General features: G+C 42.0%; 1 protein-coding gene across 2 annotated transcripts in view; it reads left to right on the top strand.

Moving 5' to 3' along the window:
• Window positions 1–23,711, top strand: part of SYT1 (synaptotagmin 1) — a 536,537-nt gene that overhangs the window by 422,677 nt on the left and 90,149 nt on the right. For both annotated transcript variants that reach the window (XM_084811795.1, XM_084811796.1), the window contains one exon: window positions 21,961–22,078. In XM_084811795.1, the coding sequence (XP_084667921.1) occupies window positions 21,961–22,078 (118 nt within the window). The remainder of the gene's footprint in view (window positions 1–21,960; window positions 22,079–23,711) is intronic.

Raw genomic sequence — 23,711 nt, 5'->3', positions numbered from 1 at the left:
AACATCCCAAAGAAACATTAGATAGACACATGGAGATGTGTGATCAAATGGAGGGGATACATTCTGGGATTCATAGATGTATAAGTGGTAAACAGGATGGAACAGATTTATGATCGAACACATGCAAAACTGACATAGGCTGGAAGTTGTCTGAGTCATCCATCTCTAATATCAGATGAGGACAGTCACAGGCAAGCAGGAGAGCATTATCAACTGTATCAAAGGCAGCAAAGGGGTCAAGGAGGATGAGGACAATGTGGAGACCTTTGCATTTGGCAGTGAGGGTTCTGTCAGTGATTTTGGTGGTGGCTGCTTCATTTGAGTCCAGATTGTAGGGGATCAAGAGAATCAGGAAAGAAAGTGAAGTCAACAGGATTAAGCAGCATGCTCCAGGGTGGATTTTGGCAGCAAAACACAGAAGAGAAATCAGACGGTAATCGGAGGGGCAGGATAGGTCAAGTGAGAAAGGGAGAAATGGTGGTGTGTTTTTGTATGTAGCAGAGAAAGTGCCAGAGAAAAGGTTGATTACAGAGAGAAGGGATCATGTCAGGGGGATGTGGCAACCAGAAGTTGGGACATATATAGGATGGGACATATATAGGAAGTATAGGATCAAGGGGGCATGCGGTGCAGTTAGATGTGGATAACTTAATCAGGTGAGATGGGAGGGGAAGGAGGAAAAGGTTGAGGATGGTATAGGAGGGGAGAGGGCTGGAAGAAGAGGGAAAGAGTGGTAGAGGGAAGTAGAGAGATCAGAGTAAAATGGGTTTTTAAAAAGTATTATACATAATGAAATGTCACTTCAGTGTATGTTGGTGATGACAGCCACAGTCTAAACACAGAGTACATTTTCTGGAAGGGAATTGCTATCCATTTGTGCAAAAATTAAAAGAAGGAAGCACTACCACCAGGCAATACCTATTTTTCACTCTTCCCACTTTTCCAAGCAGATGGAAGTTGTAGGGTTTTCATGGCTCCTTTTCTTTCTCAGGAGAAAATACTGGGGACGTTTGCATTTTTGTAATATTCTGTTTACAAATATATAAGCTGAACATGATGGGCCAGGCAAGCCCACAGACCATGATAGCCTTCAAAGCAGCATTGTCCTCCCAAAACAATGGCAGCATATGCTTGGAGCTACCCCCAAGGTCCTTCTTGCCAGCCATCTGCGTTTCTAATTTGATGGCTATGTTCCCTTCAGGTTCCACCCATATATCGCCTGTAAACATTAAGCTATGCAAGCATTGTCCAGTCATTAAGTTGTGTCCGACTCTTCGTGACCCCATGGACCATAGCACGCCAGGCCTTCCTGTCCTCCGCTCTCTCCCAGAGTGTGCTCAAGTTCATATTCATTGTATCAGTGATGCTATCTAGCCATCTCATCCTCTGCCGTCTTCTTCTCCTTTTGCCTTCAGTCTTTCCCAGCATCAGGGTCTTCTCCAGTGAGTTTTCTCTTCGCATTAGGTGGCCAAAATATTTCAGCTTCAGCTTCAGTATCTGTCCTTCCAATGAGCACTCAGGGTTGATTTCCTTTAGGATTGACTGATTTGACCTCCTTGCAGATGCAAGCATTACACTATGCAAAAGCCTCTCCTTTTATGTTTCTATTACAATATATAGGCCCATTGAAGATGTAGACTTTTCACAGTTTTTACATATTCATTTCCTTTCCCTTTCTGCTCTATTTTCACCCAACTACCCCAGCATAGTCAATTGTCATATCAGTTGCGCTACCCAGCATATCACATGCATCTGCCAGTATTAAGTTAAATATGCCAATTACAGGAAAGAAAGAGAATGGGCACAAATAAAATGGAGAGAGGGACTAAGAAGGAGAGAGACAGACAAAGCTTAAGGGGTCAGGTATCTTGATTACTTTTAAAGTCAGGGAAGTTTGACACCAAATTTGTTGAGGCTGCAATCCTTAACAATCCGTAACATTTACCTGGGAGTAACTTCCATTGAACACAGTGGGACTTACCTACCCTTGAGTAAACATGCATAGGATTGCTCTGTTAAGGAACTGGGGCTTTGGGGTATCTGAATATCTCCTTTTTCTGTCTTACTGCTTTTCCCTTTTCTTCTTGTCTCATTAGATTGTAAGCCTGTAAAAAGGGCCTTCTGCTCTATTTTGTCACATAGCAGGGTTGGCATTGTGCCTGTGGGCATCAATGCACCCCAAGTGTGCTCTCCAAGGTTTCCTACCACCCACCCCCACACTTTTCTTTCAATAAACTTACCGGCAACTAGGATTTCTGTGAAATAGTTTTCTTTTGGTGCTGAAAAGTGTGGGTCCAAAGGAGTTGTTTAGTGTGTTGGAGTTCCCACTCCTGCCTTGTATTCAGTCTTTTGGGCAGGTTACTTGTTCTTTGCTATGGCTCCTCTGGCAGCCATTTTGTGGTCATGCCCATGACATTTTCTGAAATTGACAAATGTGCCAACACCCCAAAAAGTTTCCCTACCCCTGTTGCATAGCATCAACAATGGCATCATGTAGATCTAACTTATCTACCTTTGTCACTAATGAGATATTGAACTCGCTATGTTCTAAGATCGTGCATAAGATGCCTTTACAAACTCCTGTGCACCAATTATAAAATCCCTGCTGAAGGACTGACTAGGCTTCAATATTACTACTCAAACCAAATAATACATTCAGACTATCATTATTATTCTCAGTTGCACATCAGCACCCAACATTTGATTTAAAAAGAAGAAAATTAATAGAATGTAAAAGTAGGATAACAAGTGCCGCTATCTAGAAAAGTTGCTGAGGGCGACTTAGAAATTAGAATTCAATACATGATTTGTGTCATCCTGGCACCTAGTGTAATCTGGCTGTCAGAACCAAGCCAGTCTCTGAAAATCAAACTAGCACACTGTTGCCTGTTTCTTTGTTGTAGTACTAAAACCACTGACCACCCACTCCTTTGGGGTGAATGAGTTTTTACTGATATTTGAGTTTGTCTTCTTCCTTTTCTCTTTGTGAATTTCTACCAGGTTACCATCTGTAACCTGGTTAGCAATAGTTTATCCAAACCCTGTACTCTACAGTCCCCATTTATATGACCAAATTCTACTAATGGTGGTAAGGAAATAGTTTTTCTTCATTTTCCCCCCTCTGTTGTAGAGACGTGCATATCAGCAAAACTCGAGCTTACCAAAGTTCTCCGAATTTTTATTTATTTATTTATTATTAAATTTATTAATCGCCCAACTGGCTGGTCACCCAGCCACTCTGGGCGATGTACAACATACAATAACTCGAGTCCATATCAGATTGCAAGCTTTGTTTGTTTGTTTTTTACATGAAAATCTGTGCGTATCTTCGTATGTATTTTTCCAAATGTATGCATCAGTTGTGCACATCTTTGAAATGTATGCATTCTTCTCCTATTCATTAAAGTATATTTGTGCACATTTTTCAAAAGTATGCATTTTTTCATGCACGTTTTTCAAATGTAAGGACGTCAGCTGCAAATTGTGTCTGAGTGTACGTTTGATCCGGAAGGTGTGATGGGTAAATCCTGATAAAAAATGAACTGAAACAAATTTGTCATACATCCCTACTTTGTTACTCATGTATGCCTTTAACAGAGCACACACAGTCATAAGACTTTCACAGATATAAAACGTTCTTCTAAAGTCAAGGCTCTGCTTGGTTTTAGAAGGTGCAGAGAAGGGCAAGAAAAATTATCAATGGGCTGGAGCAAATCCCCTATGGCTGGTTGAGGGCTGCTGGGAGTTGTAGTCCAACTCATCTGGCAGGCACCAAGTTCAGGAAGCCTGGTATAGAGAAAGTAGATACAGAGAAGTTTTTCTCCCTCTCTCATATTAGTGGAACTGGGATCATACCATGAAGGTGAATGATGGGAGATTCAGGAAATACAGTACATTGTTAAACTATGGAGGATAAAGCTATTAGTCATGATGGCTATATATTTCTTCCAGCATCAAAAGAAGTAGGCCTCTCAATACCAGTTGCTAGGAACACAAGTGGGAGGGTGCTATCGTGTTCATGTCCCACTTGTCATCTCCCCATCGGCGTCTGGTTGGCCACTGTGGGAACAGACTAGATGGGCCTTTGGTCACCCCAGGAGGCTCTTTCATTCTTATGAGCAGCTGTCCTGCTTTTTCACCAATAAGCTACTTATTGAGAGAGTCACTTTACAAGTTAGCAGCATGGTGGGCTGGGAAGCTGGGGATATACTTTTATGCTATTTACCATACCCCACCTAAAGACAATAGTGTAACTTTCCCAAAATGTGCTCAGGAGGACCGAGCGGAAAGAAAGCTTGATGTAAATTTGCTCAGCTGAAAGAAATGTTTAACATTCTTCCAGGAGTGTCTCTGCATTAAGCAAAGAAAAACACATCATTTCTGGGGCTTTCTGCTTTTGCTTTCTTTGTGGGATTAGGATGGATTTCTTTACACAGCAGACACATGGTTTGCATAGAGGAAGTGCCTCCCTCCCTCCCTGGCATGTGTGCAAAGGAGTGAGGGGGGCAGGGGGAGTCTTGTGTTTGTCACTTAACTTGTGCTGTACTATTTCCTCACAGCCCTAGGCACACTTACTTGGAAGTAAGCCCCATTGAAGTCAATGGGACTTACTTCTGAGTAGACATAAGATCACGCTGTAAGTCTGCACCCTCGGCATACTTGCTTGGGAGTAAGCCCCCAGAACTTAATGGGGTGTTCTGAATCAACAGAGGACATTGATTCTGAGCTTGGTGGATGGGGGATCAAATCTGTTTCCCTTTGTTGCAGGGAGGCATTTTACTGTCTTCTCCCTCTGATCTGTGATCACATGGTTTGAATCAAGGAAGTCCTTCCTCAGGAAGTTCATGGTGCTAAGCCGGCATTTCATATTGCTGATATGGTGCCATTAACTTTTATTGCTAGTTTATCTCTGATCTTTTGGAAAGTGCAACTGAGCAAAAGGTTTGCTGCTTGAAGCATTTGATAGTATAAAATCAAACTTTACCATTTTGTTTGGCAAAATGTTTAAATTGATTCTTACATACCCATTCCTCAGATGTAAAAACCTTAGTAATAGTTAATGCATTCTACATTGTTCATGTAATGCACACAACAGTTCAGACAGCAACCACACTCTGTCTGCTGTCCTTACTGTGGCTTAGTGAGAGAACGTCTTGATAACTGGAACAAAGCATCTTCACTACTGCATAAAGAGAGAGAGAGGTTTATTGTTTTGTGTTCCCTTCCCCTGAGTTTTGTGAAGTTCAGGGCAGTCTTTACAGTTTTGGTTTCCTTTGCAGAAGAATGCACAGGAGGCAGAGGACCTTTCCAAACATCGTTTCAAAAAAGCACATCAAAAGATTTCCCACTTGATGTGACACCCATGCTAGCTCTTTGTAGTATCATTCCCATATTATGGATGAAGGAGGGGGGTAACTTTGCTTCAGAGGAATAGCCATAGACTTGCTGTGCATGATAACTCATGCAGAAAACTCATGCTCTTGGATTCCTCTCCCCACACACATACACCTCTAGAGAAGATGTCCAGTGGAGAGGGAGAGTGCACAACCTTCTAAGAACATTAAAAAAAAAACAACTGGAGACATTTAAATGGAGACAAAATGGCATGACTGCTGCAGAAGGAGTAGCCCGGTCAGTGTTTACTTTTGAGTGTGTGTAGATTTAAATGGTATTGTGGATGGTAGAATATTGACTCTCAGGGCCAAGACAGACTTTAAATCCATATCTAGCAGCTATACCTTTTTCATTTTCACTCTAGAGTAGGAACGAGGGGCCCAGTCCAGATCAGGACCCTAGCATGGGGTTGGGAGAGCTTTTAAGATCTGGACTGGTCTCCTGCACCTACTCTAGAATAAAAATGGAGCAGGGGGAGATGTAGCCACTAGATACAGATTTAAAGTAATGTCTGCTTTGGCCCTCAGCCCCAGGTTATTCTAGCAATATATAATAAAATTCTGCATGTCTGTGACACTTCCACATCCTACTCGCATTCCACATTAGCCTTCACAACCTGTTGCCCTCTGGATGGTTTGGGCTTCAAATCCCATTAGCCAATGGTTAAAAATCCTGTAAATTGTAGTCCAAAACATCTGGAGGGCACCAGATTGGAGAAGGCTCTTTCACATAGCACTCTGTGGCAACTATGCCCTGGTTGGGCGGGGGGGAGTTCTCACCTTCCCAGTGAGCAAATGGCATGCTTTAAGTGCCAGGGAAATGGGTTTTTTCCTTTGTTTCTCACAGCAAGTTTGAAGAAAGAAGACAGGATTACATGCACAGCTGCTCAATTATTACTTGAGAAAAATAGTGTCTAAAGGCCCTTGTGTTATCTGTATAAATAAATTTGTGTGTTTATTCAACAAACATCGCTGTCTTGTTAATATCTGCCTCCAGTCAAACTCCTTGTATGACCTGTCTAGATTATCATACCTAAGAGATCTATCCTGTACCACAATTACCTAGTTTTTGATATAAACTTTTAGAATGCCCATGCCTTCAAATCCAAAGTACCATTTTCCCTCCCAAAAATCTACTAACTGAACGATTTCCAAAAAAGATAATTGTGGATCTGATTTTCTCCCTTTACAAAATTATACATTTTTTAATTAAATATAAATTAAGTAGGCATCAAAACTCTTGAGATATAGGGACAACAAAATAAGAGGGCATATTACTGCACCTCACCACTGCCATTGTTTTTGGTTATAGCATGCATGAATGTATATCAACATGTTTTAAGGGAAGGGACAGTTTCAAGATGGCTGCCCAAGAGGCAGGAAGAGGTTGGGAGTGGGACAGCAGTAGCTACAGTGACATGGAAGAGTTCATCTCTTTAACATGAAACTTGCATTGCAAACAAGTTCAGTTTAAGGTTACGGGTCAATACAATTTGGGTGTTATTCAAAGCTGTGAGAGCATCCTTATTAGATGATCACATACACACATCTCTTTGAAATTGAAACGGAAACTAAACTTGACAGGTTCTTTAATCCTGAGAGAAATGAGCATAAAGAGATCTTGAGCTGTGAGAGAAGATTGAGAAAGCTTATTAGCATTTGTGAATAACTGCATTACTGCTACCTATTCTTCCTTTTCCCCATTACCATATATTGGCAGGTTTTCTCCCCCAGCTCTCTTGTTATTTAAGAGTGTAATTTGTGATATAAGACCCAAAATAGGTAAGGCATTACCTTTGGAAAGGCATGTTACTGTTATTGGTAAGAAAGTGAAAGTTTGGGGGATTCATCATTGTTCTTCCCTTCTCTTACCAATAGATGTTGGCTCAATAAGAGATATATTCTTTATCTAATCAAGCACACAGTGCTTCTTCACTATACCATCCCCAAGAGGCCCCTGGGGGCTGTCTTTACAGGCAATTTAGTGTGAAGTTAGAGCAGTTTGAATTCCTTCATGACAGATTATGTCATCACCAATCTGCTGCCAACCAGTCACTTCCCTCTTGAAAAACCACATTTTCTGAAACTACTGTAATGATCAGAGTAGATCTGACTTTTTTACTGAAAGCGGCTCCCAGTGGTTTTACCACAGTGCGCCATCTCCCCCCCCCCATTAAATCCTGGGCATGCCTCTGTGACCTGGCAGTGACATGGCCAAGGGGGTGGGATGCCCCATTCCCTCTGGTTTCCCCAACAGAAGTAGTTTTTCCCATTCCCATTGAGAAAATACCCAGGAGCGCAGCAGTGACCCCTCACATTACTGCAGTACTGGGGAACACTCATTCACCTTAGGTAGCCTGCTTTTAATCTTTAACAGATCCCCCCTTCTGAACATGTTGATTCAGAAGGAAGAAATAAATCTTGTTCCCTGAGAGTGAAAGGGTTAAAGGCTAACTTTAGTAACTCGCCCTAAAGTGCTCTTTTGCTTCTCCACTGCTCTCTTAAATAGTTACTGCGATGTTGTGCTTCTTTGATGTTCTCTAGACATTTTTCTCCATTGTTATGTAAAGTCCCTTCTCCACTTAATCGCTTTATCATAGTAACAGTCTTTTGGGTTTATGGGAGCTTATGATTTAGTGACCTGAACAAGCCTCAGTCTCATCAGCTACCCCTCCCCTGTCTTCCTTCAGCATGGTTTGCAGTTCTGATTTTAACTATGATTCAAGATATACATTACACTAATCACGTAGCTGAGGATTATTTATTTATTTATTTATTTTATTAATCGCCCATCTGGCTGGTCACCCAGCCACTCTGGGCGATGTACAAGTATATAATAAAACAGTTTAAAACAATAAAATTCTACAGTAAAAACATTTTCCAAAATACCCTAACCCACCCCAAATGCCTGCCTGAACAACCACGTTTTTAATGCATGGCGGAAGCTCATTAAAGACGGGGCATGGCGGAGTTCCCTAGGGAGGGAGTTCCACAGAGTGGGGGCCACCACAGAGAAGGCCCTCTCCCTCGTCTCCACCAGTCTAGCTGTCCTGGCTGATGGGACAGAGAGAAGGCCATCCGAGGCTGAGCTTGTTAAGTGGTCTGTCTGGTGTTGCTGGAGGCGCTCCTTAAGATAGGCTGGGCCAGAACCATGTAGGGTTTTAAAGGTCAAAACCAACACCATGAATTTGGCCCGGAAAACAACTGGTAACCAGTGCAACTCCTTCAGCACTGGAGTGATGTGATCTCGCCAGCAGCTGCCTTTAATCAGGCAAGCCGCCGCGTTCTGTACCAGCTGCAGCTTCCGAACCATCTTTAAGGGTAATCCCACGTAAAGCGCATTACAGTAGTCTAAACAAGAGGAGACCAGGGCATGTACTACCGATGGGAGCAGATGGTCGGGAAGGTAGGGGCGCAGCCGCTGTATCGGATGGAGTTGATACAGCGCTGTCCGGCTCACAGCTGACACCTAAGCCTCCATGGACAGCTGGGAGTCCAAAATGATCCCCAGGCTGCGGACCTGGTCTTTCAAGGGTAGCCGTACCCCATTCAACACCAGGTCAACATCCCCCAGCCTCCTCTTGTCTCCCACCAAAAGTACCTCGGTCTTGGCAGGGTTCAGCTTCAGCTTATTCCTCCCCATCCAGCCACTCACCATCTCCAGACATTTGGACAGGGATTCTACGGCCAACCTTGGTGAAGATTTAAACGAGAGGTAGAGCTGCATGTCATCCGCATATAGATGACACTGCACCCCAAACCTCCTGATGATAGCCTCCAGCGGCTTCACATAGATGTTAAATAGCATCGGGGAGAGGATGGAACCCTATGGCACCCCACAAGTGAGTGGCCACGGGTCTGAAACCTCCTCTCCCAGTGCTACCCTCTGGTACCTGCTGGAGAGGAAGGACCGGAACCACCACAATACGGTGTCTCCAATGCCCAACCCCTCCAGGCGGTCCAGGAGGATACCGTGGTCAATGGTATCAAAAGCCGCTGAGAGGTCGAGGAGAACAAGGAAGGAGCATTCACCCCTATCCAGAGCCCTCCTCATACCATCCACCAAGGCGACCAAGGCCGTTTCTGTCCCATGCCCAAGCCTGAAGCCTGACTGAAATGGGTCTAGATAATCGGTTTCTTCCAAGTGTGCCTTCAACTGCATCGCCACCACCCGCTCAATCACCTTGCCCAAAAATGGCAGATTCGAGACTGGGCGAAAGTTGTTCAGAACTTGGGGATCCAAGGAGGGCCTCCTTAAGAGTGGTCTTATCATGCCCCCTTGAGGGCTAATGGCATCACTCCCTCCTCAAGGGAGGCGTTCACCACTGCCCTGATCCCCTCACCCAGCCTTTCTCTGCAGCTCATAATGAGCCAAGATGGGCAAGGATCAAGTAAGCAGGTGGTCAGCCGTACAGATGAAAGCACCTTGTCCACCTCATCAGAAGGAAGAAGCTGGAACCGATCCCACAAAACTGGTTTGCCACAGGCTGCCTCTTGCTCACGAACTGATTAGCTTTTCCTTTATTTTAGGACTGGGACCACTGTACGATAGTGGGAAGGATTAAAGCTGCCCCCCACCCCACCAGGAGGTGGGTTTTCAGGAAACACATGAGAAGGAAGATTTAATCCTCCCCTCTCAGTGCATGGTGGTCCCAATCCAAATTGGGGCTATGCATGTTTCACACTGGAGTAAAGGAAAAGCTAGCCTCATCTACACACTACACAATTAGCATAATGTGTAGTTTGGCTCTAACTGCACTTTAGCGTTATGTCTGAACTCGGGCAAACTATGGTTAGTCTTAACTATGGTTTAGGGAAACAAACCAATTTCAAACTGTTGTTTATGAAGTCAGCTTGTTTGCCTAAACCACTATTAAATTTAACCATGGTTTAAGGTTTGTTTGTAATGCTAATTTCATTGGAGGACAGGGAGGGGGGACCACACAAGCTTAAGACCAAAGTTTAGTGTTACATCCCAAGTGGGCCAGTGTTATTTCCTATGCATCAACCAGCAGAGAAGCCCTACTTTATGCACAGATGTGTAGTATCCTACAGCTGTCTTCAACAGTAATGCATTATGTCAGAATGACTAATTCCAGCATTACTGAATTCCACCAGTTTACTGTGGTTTTGCAGATTGTGTATGTATCATACTGCTTTTGGGAGGAGGTGGTTCCTCCATCACTTTGTCATAAGCACAGGAGTCTGGAACATGTCATACGCATGTTTGTTTTTGATAGCGGTTTTCCCCTGCTTCCTTGCAGATAATTTTAGTAATTAAATAGTTCCTAGTTAATCACAGGAATGTCTCAGATTGTTCTTCTCACAATGCAATAGGCCAGCTCTGCCAGCTGAAATCCTGTATACCGTCATCTAGCTGTGTAACGGAAATTGGGTAAGGGCTTCAGAATAAGGGGCCCATTGCTTACTTTGCTCTGCATTATATAGATTAGTAGGAAAGATTTGTTCAAACTGATTCAGCTATAAAAGATTTATTACCTTGCTTCTGTGATTTTAGCCTGTGCATTGTCAGATCTGTTGTATAGTTTCTAATCTGAAGTTACAATCGCTTTTAGATTCCAAGACAATCTCTTGATAATGTGAAATGGTTTAACTAAACTAAATGCGTATATAGCTCTACTCCAAGAGGGTTTTTAAAGATCAGGCAAGGGCAACCTATTATTGCTTGCCTTGCCCTGATACAATAGGACAAAGATTATCTTCACACTAGCTACAATAGCTATATAATTGTACCATAATTATGGGAAGGCTTTGGTGTTTGACTTTTTATAATGCCTGGTAATCCAAAAAGAACATCCTGTGAATGTATTACATTTCCTTTCAGAGTTGCACTTAAAACTGTTCTTGCAGAGAGGAGCCTTGCAACATGTTATCATTAATAAGTTTTCCATGCTGTCAAAAGTAATAATATTAATGTGCCATTTTGAGTTAAATTAATTTTGTTTTGCACAGTGGCTTTCATAAATGTGAGTGGCATTTAGAAATGTGATCAGGCAGGAGCCAAGGAGAAGCCAAGTAGCAGAATGCAATGAGATGCAATCATGAAAGCATGACTAGCCACTGGTTATAAGAATATGTGTATGGGAGAGGGGGAGGGGGAGGAAGGATTAGAAAATACCATTCTGTCATTCTTTTGGTGGGTTAGTGCAATTGGTTCTTTATTCTCTCCTTTTCTTTTCTTTTCTTTTTAGAAATTAGATTCCCCTTTGCTTGGTTTAGGAGATAAAGATATTTAGCTCCTAATTCAAGTGAAATGAAATTTAATTTCTAAATCACGACCAGTTTTCAGATGAAAGTGTACATTTGTGTTAAGCTTTCATCTCAAGTACGTTTAGCCAGAACTTCTGCAAGAGGCAGCTGATTGTAATCGCTTTGAAACTGATGACAGTGAAGTGGCATTTTCAGCCAATAATGATGGTATTTATCCCCCCCCCATTAACCTTGTTTTGTTTTGTTTTGTCTTTAATAGGAGCACTTCCTAGAAATGGTTAAAAATAATTATGAATGCTAGGAGGAGAACGCTGGTAGAGGATGACTCACAGACAGTATTATGGTCAGAATGATGAATCTGCTCTCTGCAGGAGGTTAATTGGCACAACTCATGTGAATACAGACTGCTCCAGGAACAAATGCCAACTGCCTAGACCCTCACTGGCTGTGGTTTCAGCAACTTTGCAAGCCCAATAGTGGTTTTTTATAACATTGATACTAATGTGGTTAGATAGGAATGAATAACCAGTTTATCATGGAAAGGAATACAGATTTTCTTGAGGAAAAAAAATGGTATCCTCTGTTGTAAAACAGGTCATGATCCACCCCTGCCGGCTCCAGGTTTTGGGTGGGGGCCTTGGAAAATATACCCTCCATGAACGCCCTTCCACTTCTGTCTCCACTGCCCATTCACATGCCCTCTCCCTCTGGACCCAATCTGTACACCCAGTGCAAGGCAAGTGAAGGAAACTACCCTATTTCCTCATTCTTGTCAGGTCCTGCATGCTCGGAGAGGGCAAATGAACAGGCAGTGACAGGAGGGAGGGACACAGGGCCAGAAGACTCTAGGGACTGATAGTGGGCTTTCTACAAGGCTGTGAGTCTCTACAGGTACTCACTGATGCAGACCCCTGATGCTGACCCTGTGATCCACTGACCACATTCCTGTTAAATTCAGTAGGGTGGCACATGAATAAGTCATCACTGGATTATATCATTTTTTTAAAGTTTTTTTCCCCCATTTCTATATATGTACATGATTCACCTATATATGAAGAATACTAATAGTCATGTTAATCATGATTTAGCTGTAGTCCAGTGGTCTATATACTAGGAATGTAATTAGAAGTCCTGGCTTCAGCAGGAGTCATAATTAGATACAATGTCCATATCAGCATTATATGCATATGTTAGATTTCAGAAGTAAATGATTTGTTTGTCTTCCTTCCCTGAGTCTTACTATATTTGTAACTGTAGCCAATTAAAATCATTTCCCATCTACCTTTTCCCAATCTTCTGTGGATGGAGCATTTAAACCTTCTATTTTTGTTACCGCATTTAAATTAGAAACCGTTTCCATACCTATTTTCCTGACAGATTTTTCCAGATATCCAAGAAGTATCTATGGACACTAATGGGGTCCATAGGGAATGGGCATCCTAAAACTCTTTCAGTTATCTTTGTTAGTTGTTTCTAGAACTTAGAACCGATCTCACCAGCAGTGTTTGACTGCCCATGTTTTTAAAATCTTACTGGAGCCAAAGTTCATTTGTACATTAGTTTATATAATTACTTTCTTTCAAATTTGTAGAAATAGAATGTTTAGGTCCAAAGCTATAAGTTCTTGTTTTATGCTTTTTTTATATAAATATTCAGTCCAATTTGGCTTCAACCACAGAATATAATGCCATGTTTTTCATGTTAGATGGATTGTTGTCATTTAGTAACAGCTCAATATTATGCTTGTTAGACCAGACAGATACTCTAAAATTTCCCTAAAATTTCCTTTCTGACATTTTCATTCAAGGAGTATGAAACTATTAGGTAGATTAGGATAGAGGTCCTAATCTATCCTCTTGTCTTAAATAGGTAATAATAATAATAATAATAATAATAATAATAACAACAACAACAATAACAATAACACCAACAGAACCTCCTTTTGCTTCATTTCATAAAAGTATATAAAATAATTGTAAGCTATATGCAAGTGTACTTTCCCTAGAGATAGTTGCATACTGAATGAGATTAATCTGTTTTTATTGGGTTTACTGTTCTCAATATGTTTTATTGGGATGAATAGAAATGGGGCAAATCTCCCCCTCCTGCTCCCCCATTAAGCCACTTGGAGCCTTCTGCTAACAGGACAGTTTCTGGCTCAGTGGGGCTTTAAATGGTCTTCTATTGTAAAGACGATCATGGTGCTGTCTATTAAAGATTTCCATTCATTTCTGTTCAGTGGCAGCAGCTTTATGTTTAAGGAAATTATCAAGCTGCTTAAGCAGAAGGAGCCTTCTGATTGGCAATTGAACATTTGAAGGGAAGACGTTAACCTCAGTGAACCTCACAGTTGGATGGTTCTAATGCCAGCTGAAGGTTTCCATCCAGTTGATCAGAGCAATTGGCTAAAATAAATTATTTATACATAAAGCTGAAAGCAAAGCCTAATGACAATAAGGCACCTCTGTGAGATAATCATCTCCACAGGGGCACCTCTTAGCCCGGTAGGGATTTGCAATTATCTTACAAAATGACAGCTCTGGCAATTGTCATATATTGGCTGCCAAACATTTTTAAAGTTTTTTTTTTTTTAAACAGTATCACAAACTGTAGGACTCAAATTGGAAGGTGTAATTTATCCCAAGGCATTCCTTTGAAATTCTGGGTATGTCTATGGAACACATTTCTGATAGATAGATAGATAGATAGATAGATAGATAGATAGATAGATAGGAGGTGAGCCACAAGTAGCTTATTGGCTCTTGATAGAGCGGGGCTGGCAGTGTGAACTTGGAACTGTTTTGAATGCAACTGATCAAATACAGTAAAAAAGCCTGAAATGTGCTCTAAATGCTAGGTTGGGATTGTTCCCAAAAGGACAGTGTTTGCAAGGTAGTAAAGTGGTTGTCCAGCTGATGATGGATATTTGAACACCATCTCTAAATTCTTAGGCTTAGTATAATTATGGAAGGCAGAAAGAAATAACATTCGGCACTAAACAATATACATTGTAATTATGACTATGCCAAATGGTTACCCATTCCAATTTTCTGTTCAATGTAGTGCTTTCAGGAAACCCAAATCCAGACCTCCCCCTTCCTCCCCAAAATCCTATAGTGAGCATATTCATCTTTTTTCCATATCTTTTCATTGACATTGTTCCCCTGATTTTCTTCTTCAGCACGTTTTTTCTCTTGATTAGAGGTTCTTTCTAACTGATAGAGTGATCACAGCCAATCAGGGATCACATGGGAACCATTATGACAGCATAGTGGTGTGTAGCCTATCAAATCTAGCTATGTGCTGATGTCCCTAAAACAAAGATGATGAACCATTTTCCCCCTGAGGGCCACATTTGTCAGGGGGTAACCTGTCAGGGGCTGCATGCCAGCAGTGAGTAGGACTGGAGTGAAATGTTTTCAGACTAAAAGTTAACAAACCTAATTTAGAGAAGGACAGTGTGCCTGTACTGGTCACACAGGTAATCCTCACCATTGAGGAATGTGAAGGTGAACAAAGCAATAACTCCTAATAGATGATCACTTGCTAGTCTTTTGCAGTGATCCCTGAAAAATCACTGAACGGGGATGTGCCTTTGATGCTGCTAAGGAATCAGTTCAGGAAAATCACATACACACACACACACGCATGCATGCGCGTGCTCTGCTCTGCTCTAATTGTAACAACTAAATATATATTTATGTACCTGTGAAGAATTGCAACCCCTTGTCTTTACAATGTCTTTTCTTGTCATATATTCTGCATGTTTATAATCATCTTAGGGCAGGATCCAACAGGGGCCTTCTACACACGGCTAGCACCACCAGTCCCAGTGCACATGCAGCCCCTACCATTGGCAGCTGCAACATAGCCCAACATAGCCCGGGGGCAATCCCCAAAACACTTGATGGGGGAAGGCCACACCCCTTCCAGAAAGGAGCATTTCCACTTGTTTTAGGGCTTGCCCCCAGAAATGCTACACTGTGGCCACCAGTGGTAGAGGCCACATGCACACCGGGGCTGGCAGGGCCAGCCATGTGCGCAAGGTCCCCATTGGATCCTGCCCTTAATTTTTGTAATTGTTAAAGTGATTATTTGTACATGTAAGAAGATAAGTTTGTATATTGGGGCTATAAAGATTATGGATGAGATTCAGATTAAGTTGTTAGTTACACCTAGTTCTGTTGAAATCAAAGGGAATTAAGTCATGACTAATGACTTATCCCAGATTAATTCATTATTTCCTCAAATAATAACAAACTCACCCATGCGGGATCATTAATCTGTAAGGGAAGTTTTTCCCTTACAAAGCCCAGATGAGAATTCTCCCTTAAAACTAACTATTATTCCACATAAACAAGCTTTTGCACATGCACAGTATCAAAGTGCATTTTGGGAGCTGTAGTTTGGATCATGTGTAGTGCATCATGATGTCATGCATCACCATGTTATGTACCCCTTTCCTCACTGGTTGTTTTCACATGGCCTCTCACAGAAACACTCCACCCACCAGCTGCAGTAAGTAAAGTACATCCCTCACTTACTGAACAAAATTTAAAAAGTACTGTAGGAACAATGATGACCCAAATCTGATCCGACAAGAGCAAGAGACAGATGTGACATCATCACAGTTTACTGTAAACAAGAAAAGGGTTAATCCAAACAACTCATCGCATGCATGAAAGCAGTGTTGTTTAAATAGAGACAGTGCAAGCTCAGAACTTTGCAATCAATTCTGAACTTAATGTTGAATTCGTCAAACACTTTTCCAGGCTCATTAAAAAGGTGACTGTTACGAACGGGTGAAGTGTGACCAGCAAGCCAACTAATTATGAAATTCAGCAGCATCACTAGGCATTACTAACTTGTCCCATTGATTTTAGTGGGACCTAAATTCAATTTAGTCTGGAACTAACCCATCTAACTTAAATGTCATAGACTTGGAAACATATTTGGTGATGTAATATGAAGCTTACATTGGAACTGATCTTAAGCATTGTTGATGCTAACCAGGGTTGGCTAATAACCAGGATTTTAAAACCTGCTTCAAACCTTGGTTTCAATGGTGTTTAATAACCCACTCTGGCTAGTATTATTACCTGTGCTTAAAGGCAGGGTCAATGTAAGACTTAGCTATAACTAAGACCAGTGGGGAATATTACACAGGACAGGGGAGGTGCTGTAGGACGCTGTAAATGATTCTGCAGTTGCTTGTGATTATGTTTACATAGATGTTAACTATCCTTGATCTTTGATAGTCTTCCTAGCATACAATGGGCTGTCTTCAAAGTTTATTCAAAGTTTATTATAAGTTTATTGATTATCATACTCCCCAAAAGTAATTGTGGAATTAAACTTGATACCATAAGAAGAGCTGCCTGTCAAAAAAACCGACCAGGATGGCCTGAAATGCCCAATTAGAGTGTTTAGTATAACCTGATTTTGCAGTTTTTGAAAGCAATATCATTGCCTCCCCAGGGGTAGCATTCTGTATGGATCTAAGAAATTGTTGTTGTTCAGTCGTCAAGTCATGTCCGACTCTTCATGACCCCATAGACCATAGCACGCCAGGCCTTCCTGTCCTCCGCTCTCTCTTGGAGTGTGCTCAAGTTCATATTCATTGCATCGGTGATGCTATCTAGCCATCTCATCCTCTGCCATCCCTTTCTCCTTTTGCCTTCAATCTTCAGGGTCAAGGTGATGTCTCTGCTTCTTACTAGGCTGTCTAGGTTTGCCATGGCTTTCCTCCCAAGGAGCAAGCCACCGCCTGCGGTGGTCTTGGAGCCCAAGAAAATAAAATCTGTCACTGCTTCCATTTCTTCCCCTTCTATATGCCAGGAAGTGATGGGGCCAGATGCTATTATCTGAGGTTTTTTAATGTTGCAAACCAGCTTTTGCACTCTCCACTTTCACCCTCAAGAAGAGCCTGTTTAGATCCTCTTCACTTTCTGCCATTAGGGTGGTATCATCTGCGTATCTGAGGTTGTTGATAATTCTCCCAGCAATCTTAATTCCGACCTGTGATTCATCCAACCCGGCGTTTCTCATGATGTACTCTGCATATAAGTTAAATAAGTAGGGCGACAATATACAGCCTTGTCATACTCCTTTCCCAATTTTGAACCAATCGGTTGTTCCATGTCCAGTTCTTACTGTTGCTTCTTGACCCTCGTACAGGTTTCTCAGGAGACAGGTAAGGTGGTCTGGTACTCCCATCTCTTTAAGAATTTGCCACAGTTTGTTGTGATCCACACAATCAAAGGCTTAAGCATAGTCAATGAAGCAGAAATAGACGTTTTCCTGGAATTCTCTTGCTTTCTCCATGATCCAGCAAATATTGGTGATTTGATCTCTAGTTCCTCTGCCTCTTAGAAACCCAGCTTGTACTTCCAGTAGATCTCGGTTCACATACTGCTGAAGTATGTTCACATACAATCCTACTGCTTGTAGGATTTTGAGCATAACCTTGCTGGCATGCATGCATGCATGCATTTATTTATTTATTTATTTATTTATTGCTTGCATTTATATCCCGCCTTTTTTTCTCTTGAAAGGAACCCAAGGCGGCTTACATGATCCTCCTCCTCTCCCTTTTATCCTCACAACAACAACCCTGTGAGGTAGGGTGGGCTGAGAGTCTGTGACTGGCCCAAAGTCACCCAGTGAGCTTCCATGGCCGAGTGGGGACTAGAACCCGGATCTCTGGGCTCCCAGTCCAACACTCTAGCCACTACGCCACACTGGCTCTTCTTAACATTTACTTAGAAAACTCTGGCAGCGGTGGGATTCGAACCGGTACCCCGGAGCGGCTGGAGCCTTAATCCAGCGTTGTAGACCGCTCGGCTAAAGTACCTACAGACAGGCATGTGAAATGAGCACAATTGTATGGTAGTTTGAACACTCTTTGGCATTGCCCTTCTTTGGAATTGGAATGTAAACTGACCTTTTCCAGTCTTGTGGCCACTGTTGAGTGTTCCAAATTTGTTGGCATATTGAGTGCAGCACTTTAACAGCATCGTCTTTTAGGATTTTAAATAGCTCAGCTGGAATACTGTCATCTCTGCTAGCTCTGTTGTTAGTAATGCTTCCTAAGGCCCACTTGACTTCACTCTCTAGGATGTCTGGCTCAAGTTCAGTGACTGCACTATCATGGCTATCAGGGACATTCAGATCTTTCCTGTTTAGTTCTTCTGTGTATTCTTTCCACCTCTTCTTCATCTCATCTGCTTCTGTTAGGTCCCTGCCTTTTTTGTCCTTTATCATGCCCGTCTTTGCACAAAACATTCCCTTGATAGCTCTGATTTTCTTGAAAAGATCTCTAGTCTTTCCCATTCTATTGTTTTCCTCGATTTCCTTGCATTGTTCATTTAAGAAGGCCTTCTTGTCTCTCCTTGCTATTCCCTGGAAATCTGCATTCAGTTGGATGTATCTTCCCCTTTCTCCCTTCCTTTTCGCTTCCCTTCTTTCCTCAGCTACCTGTAAAGCCTCCTCAGACAGCCACTTTGCTTTCTTGCCTTTCTTTTTCTTTGGGATGGATTTCGTTGCTGCCTCCTGAACAATGTTACGGACCTCTGTCCATAGTTCCCCAGGCACTCTGTCTATCAGGTCTAATCCCGTAAATCTATTCCTCACCTCCACTGTATATTCATAAGGGATATGATTTAAGTCTTACCTGAATGGTTTAGTAGTTTTCCCTACGTTCTTCAATTTAAGCCGAAATTTTGCAAGAAACAGCTCATAATCTGAGCCACAGTCAGCTCCAGGTCTTGTTTTTACTGACTGTATAGAGCTTCTCCATCTTTGGCTGCAAAGGACATAATCAATCTTATTTCAATATTGACCATCTGGTGATGCCCATGTGTAGAGTCGCCTCTTGTGCTGTTGGAAAAGAGTGTTTGCTATGATCAGCGTGTTCTCTTGGCAAAACTCTATTAGCCTTTGTCCTGCTTCATTTTGTACACCAAGGCCATGCTTGCCCGTTGTCCCGGTGATTTCTTGACTTCCTACTTTAGCATTCCAATCCCCTATGATGAAAAGGACATCTTTTTTTGGTGTTAGTTCTAAAAGGTGTTGTAGGTCTTCATAGAACCGATCAACCTCAGCTTCTTCAGCCTCAGTGGTTGGGGCATAGACTTGAATTACTGTGATGTTGAATGGTTTGCCTTGGATTCGTACTGAGATCATTCTATCGTTTTTGAGATTGTACCCCAGTACTGCTTTTCCCACCCTTTTATTGACTATGAGTACTACTCCATTTCTTCTAAGGGATTCTTGCCCACAGTAGTAGATATAATGGTCACCTGAATTAAATTTGCCCATGCTTGTCCATTTTAGTTCGCTGATTCCCAAGATGTTGATGTTCAATCTTGCCATCTCATGTTTGACCACCTCCAGCTTACCTTGATTCATTGATCTTACATTCCAGATTCCTAAACATTATTGTTCTTTACAGCATTGGACTTTCTTTTCACCACCAGACACATCCACAGCTGAATGTCCTTTTGGCTTTGGCCCAGCTGCTTCACTCTTTCTGGCGCTACTTGGAAATTCCCTCTGCTCTTCCCCAGTAGTATATTGGACACCTTCCAACCTGAGGAGCTCATCTTCCAGAGTCATACCTTTTAGCCTTGTGATACGTTCTATGGGGTTTTCTTGGCAAGAATACCGGAGTGGGTTGCCATTTCCTTCTCCAGTGGACCACATTTTGTCAGAACCCTCCACCATGACCTGTCCATCTTGGGTGGCCCTGCACAGCATAGCTTATGGTTTCACTGAGTTACACAAGCCCCTTTGCCACAACAAGGCAATGATCCATGAAGGGGGGATCTAAGAAGACAGCTGGCCTAATATTCCTAATGATCATTACTGAGCAGCATGAGATCTTCTACTTACATCCTTTTTGTATCTTCAAGCTTGAATATATTCATCTTTGCATTTAATACAAAGCTTCTGTAATTTGTGACTGCAGTTCAACCTTTGTGTGTGCTAAAGGCTTGTAGTAGTGCAGCACAATTTGTTGTAGCTATAGGGGTATCTCTGATATATTGTTGAGCTCTGAACAAAACTAAGCACTAGCAACCATTAATGACATCTGGTAGATACCATTCTGTCTATTTAGAAATCACTTGTTTTGGCTGCCACATATATATGAGAAACAAAATGCATCTTAAAGGCAGTCTGTTTATTACAAATCATGACAAGAATGAGCATGGTTCACTGTTTTTCTGACAACAAAATTAATGATGTGCTGATTATTCTCACAACTAATCCAATATTCGTGATTAAAGGTTTGCTAATAATTTTCAGTGACAAACTGTGAGCTAACAACTAACACATATTGGGATGCAGAAAAATACCAATTTGAAATGAGCAGTACATCTGCTGCGATTTTGACAGATCATGACTATATTTTTCTGCAAGAAAATGTCATGGAATTAGTATGCTTAACATGTTTGCAACTCTAAAGGAGCCTAACTGATTGAAATTATTGAGAGGTGGAAGAAGTAAAACTGGTTAGAAAGGTCAAGCTGTAATGCATCATTGTTGATTTTTTTGGTCCGTTTTTCTGTATTATGTTATTGGGTTAAATGAAAAAACTGTACACAGTCCAAACAAATTAGGCATGCCTATGTACAATTGAAATTAATGGGATCCAGTTTACAGTTAAACACTTTGATTCCATATATTAATAGGGTTGAGGCATAGTGTTAAGTGAGTCAAAATATAACTTTGAAATGCTGGATGTCATATTTTGGCTCAGAACTTTGTTTCCAGGGGCATTTCACATACTAGATTTTATTGAGTTTTGAGGTCTTTTTTTATATGTGAGAGTCTCTCCATTTCTCTGTAGGCATGCAACAACTAAGGTGGGAAGCTTGTTACAACAGTTACACCTACCAACAGATCCACGATTCATAAAAGTCTTCTAAAATGTGATATTTCTTGGATGCTGTATACTATCCTTTCTCGTTAATACAGATGCAGGACAGGCTGTAGTGTGCAAAATCCTGAAAAATGTAATGTGGCCCTGTACTGTTTTATTACCATGTAAAATGTCAAGGGTGCTGATAATGCCAAGAGCAGGATTTTTCTATTGTCATTTCTTCATGCCGAAGACTTACAACAAAGGAATTGCTGTGTTGGGATTCATGTAGTTTGTGGTTTCTTTTCTCCCTTACTTGAATAATTGGGGGGGGGGGTCATTTCTCTGGCTATTATATTCTTTTGCAAAAAGTGTTTGAAATAAATTTAAAATCTATACTGTCAAACAATGTACTTGTACCCATTTTAGACATATATATAGTTAAATAACAGCTACCTTTGCTTCTTGTTGCAGCAAGAGAAGCTGGGTGACATCTGCTTCTCTCTCCGCTACGTGCCTACTGCTGGCAAGCTGACTGTTGTCATCCTAGAAGCAAAGAATCTGAAGAAGATGGACGTGGGAGGCTTATCAGGTAAGTTGATGGCAGTAAGCATATAGCAGTGACTCTGCTAGCCTTGCTTCTCAATGACAGATTCTCACCATTCAGGAATGAAACTTGTTGCTCATATGCAGGAATTCAACTTACATTGAGGGCCAGACTAACCATGCTGCTAGTTTTCCTTACTCTTGTGTAAGCACATGCAGCCCTGATTCAGATCAGGACCATGGTACTCCGGGAGGGGGATTTAAACCTTCTCCCACCCGTTCCCCACCCCTTAAATTCTACCTCCCGGGGGGGGGGGTAAAAAGGGGGGGGAAGCCTCAATTGGAGTCTATTTGGGGGGAAACAGGTGGGGTAGAAGGTTAAACCCCCTCTCAGAGCACCATGGTCTCAATCCAAATTGAGACCCCACATGCCTATACAAGGGTAAGGAAAACTATCACGCAGAGTTTTCTGTGTATCATTAGCAGAATATTTAGTTTGGCCCTCAGTAAGACTGTAGGCTGCCACTTACACTGGTTTTGAAAAAGGGTGGCTGTATATCCAGCCCATACAGCTTACATGTTTTCCCTAACTACTCATCTGACCCTGTCACAGGCAGCACAGAAATCAGGCCTAGCTAGAGCAGACAGTACATGGTACCTTCTATGTCCAATCTCTGCATTTCCAGTTTACCACACAAGAACTGAATCAAGAAGGTGGGGAACTGCTGTACCAATCTTGACTGGTTGACTGTTGTTCCTGAGGTTTCAAACCAGTTGCAGTATGGAGTATCCAAAATAAAGAGAAAGATTTGATAAATTCAACAGCCAGGTGACCCTACAACAGAGGGCTTCTGATGCGGTGACCACAGGCATCACGGCACTCTCCAATCTATTTCCCTTCTCTGCAAGTAAATGGAGTGATTCCTCCATCCACTTGCAGGCAGAGGGGGAATCCTCCTTGCCAAAAGTGGCGGGGAGGGGCAAAGTCCACCCCTCCCCCAAGGACACTTGAGGCAACAGAGTCCTTGGCAGGGGGTGTCCTTTGCCCCTGCCAGTCAATTTTGGGCAGGGCAGCTTTTTCTCACCCCATGCAAATGAATGGACAAATAGCTTGCATAAGGATCAGGAGAGAAAAAGAAAGAAGGAAAGAAAAGCCGAGAGGCGGATGGAAGGAAGGAAGGAAGGAAGGAAGGAAGGAAGGAAGGAAGGGGAAGCCAGAGAGTTGGAAGGAAAAAAAGAAGAGCCAGAGAGACAGACAGAGATGGATGGATGGACAGACAGAAAGATGAGCCAGAGAAAGAAAGGGGGGAGGGATCCAGAGAAAGAGAGAAGCCAGAGTGAGAAGCACACACATATAGGGTCACATTCATGTGCACACACGAACACAGATAAGGGGTGTGTTCCCAACATTTTTGTGATTGGCCCACTACACCAGCTAATTTGTGATGGTGCCCAGGGCACTTTTTCAAAATTCCAAATGGGCCCATGGGCATAAAAAGGTTAGAGACCTCTGGCCTACAACTTTAAATGCTTTGATTTTGAATGTATGTAAAGATGATTTATTACAAATAATGTGAATAAATTCTTATGTGGTAGAGAGAGCCATTGCTGTGGTAACCCCAGATCTATGAAATGGGAGGAAAAGCACAGTTATCACTTCTATTGCACCACTTTATTTT

The sequence above is a fragment of the Heloderma suspectum genome, chromosome 7 (genome assembly GCF_057233095.1).
Source record: "Heloderma suspectum isolate Gila_16-S chromosome 7, 16-S_ref, whole genome shotgun sequence".
NCBI lineage: Eukaryota > Metazoa > Chordata > Lepidosauria > Squamata > Helodermatidae > Heloderma > Heloderma suspectum.
The sequence above is the reverse complement of the archived record's forward strand: the minus strand, read 5'-3'. Positions and strand labels throughout refer to the sequence as shown.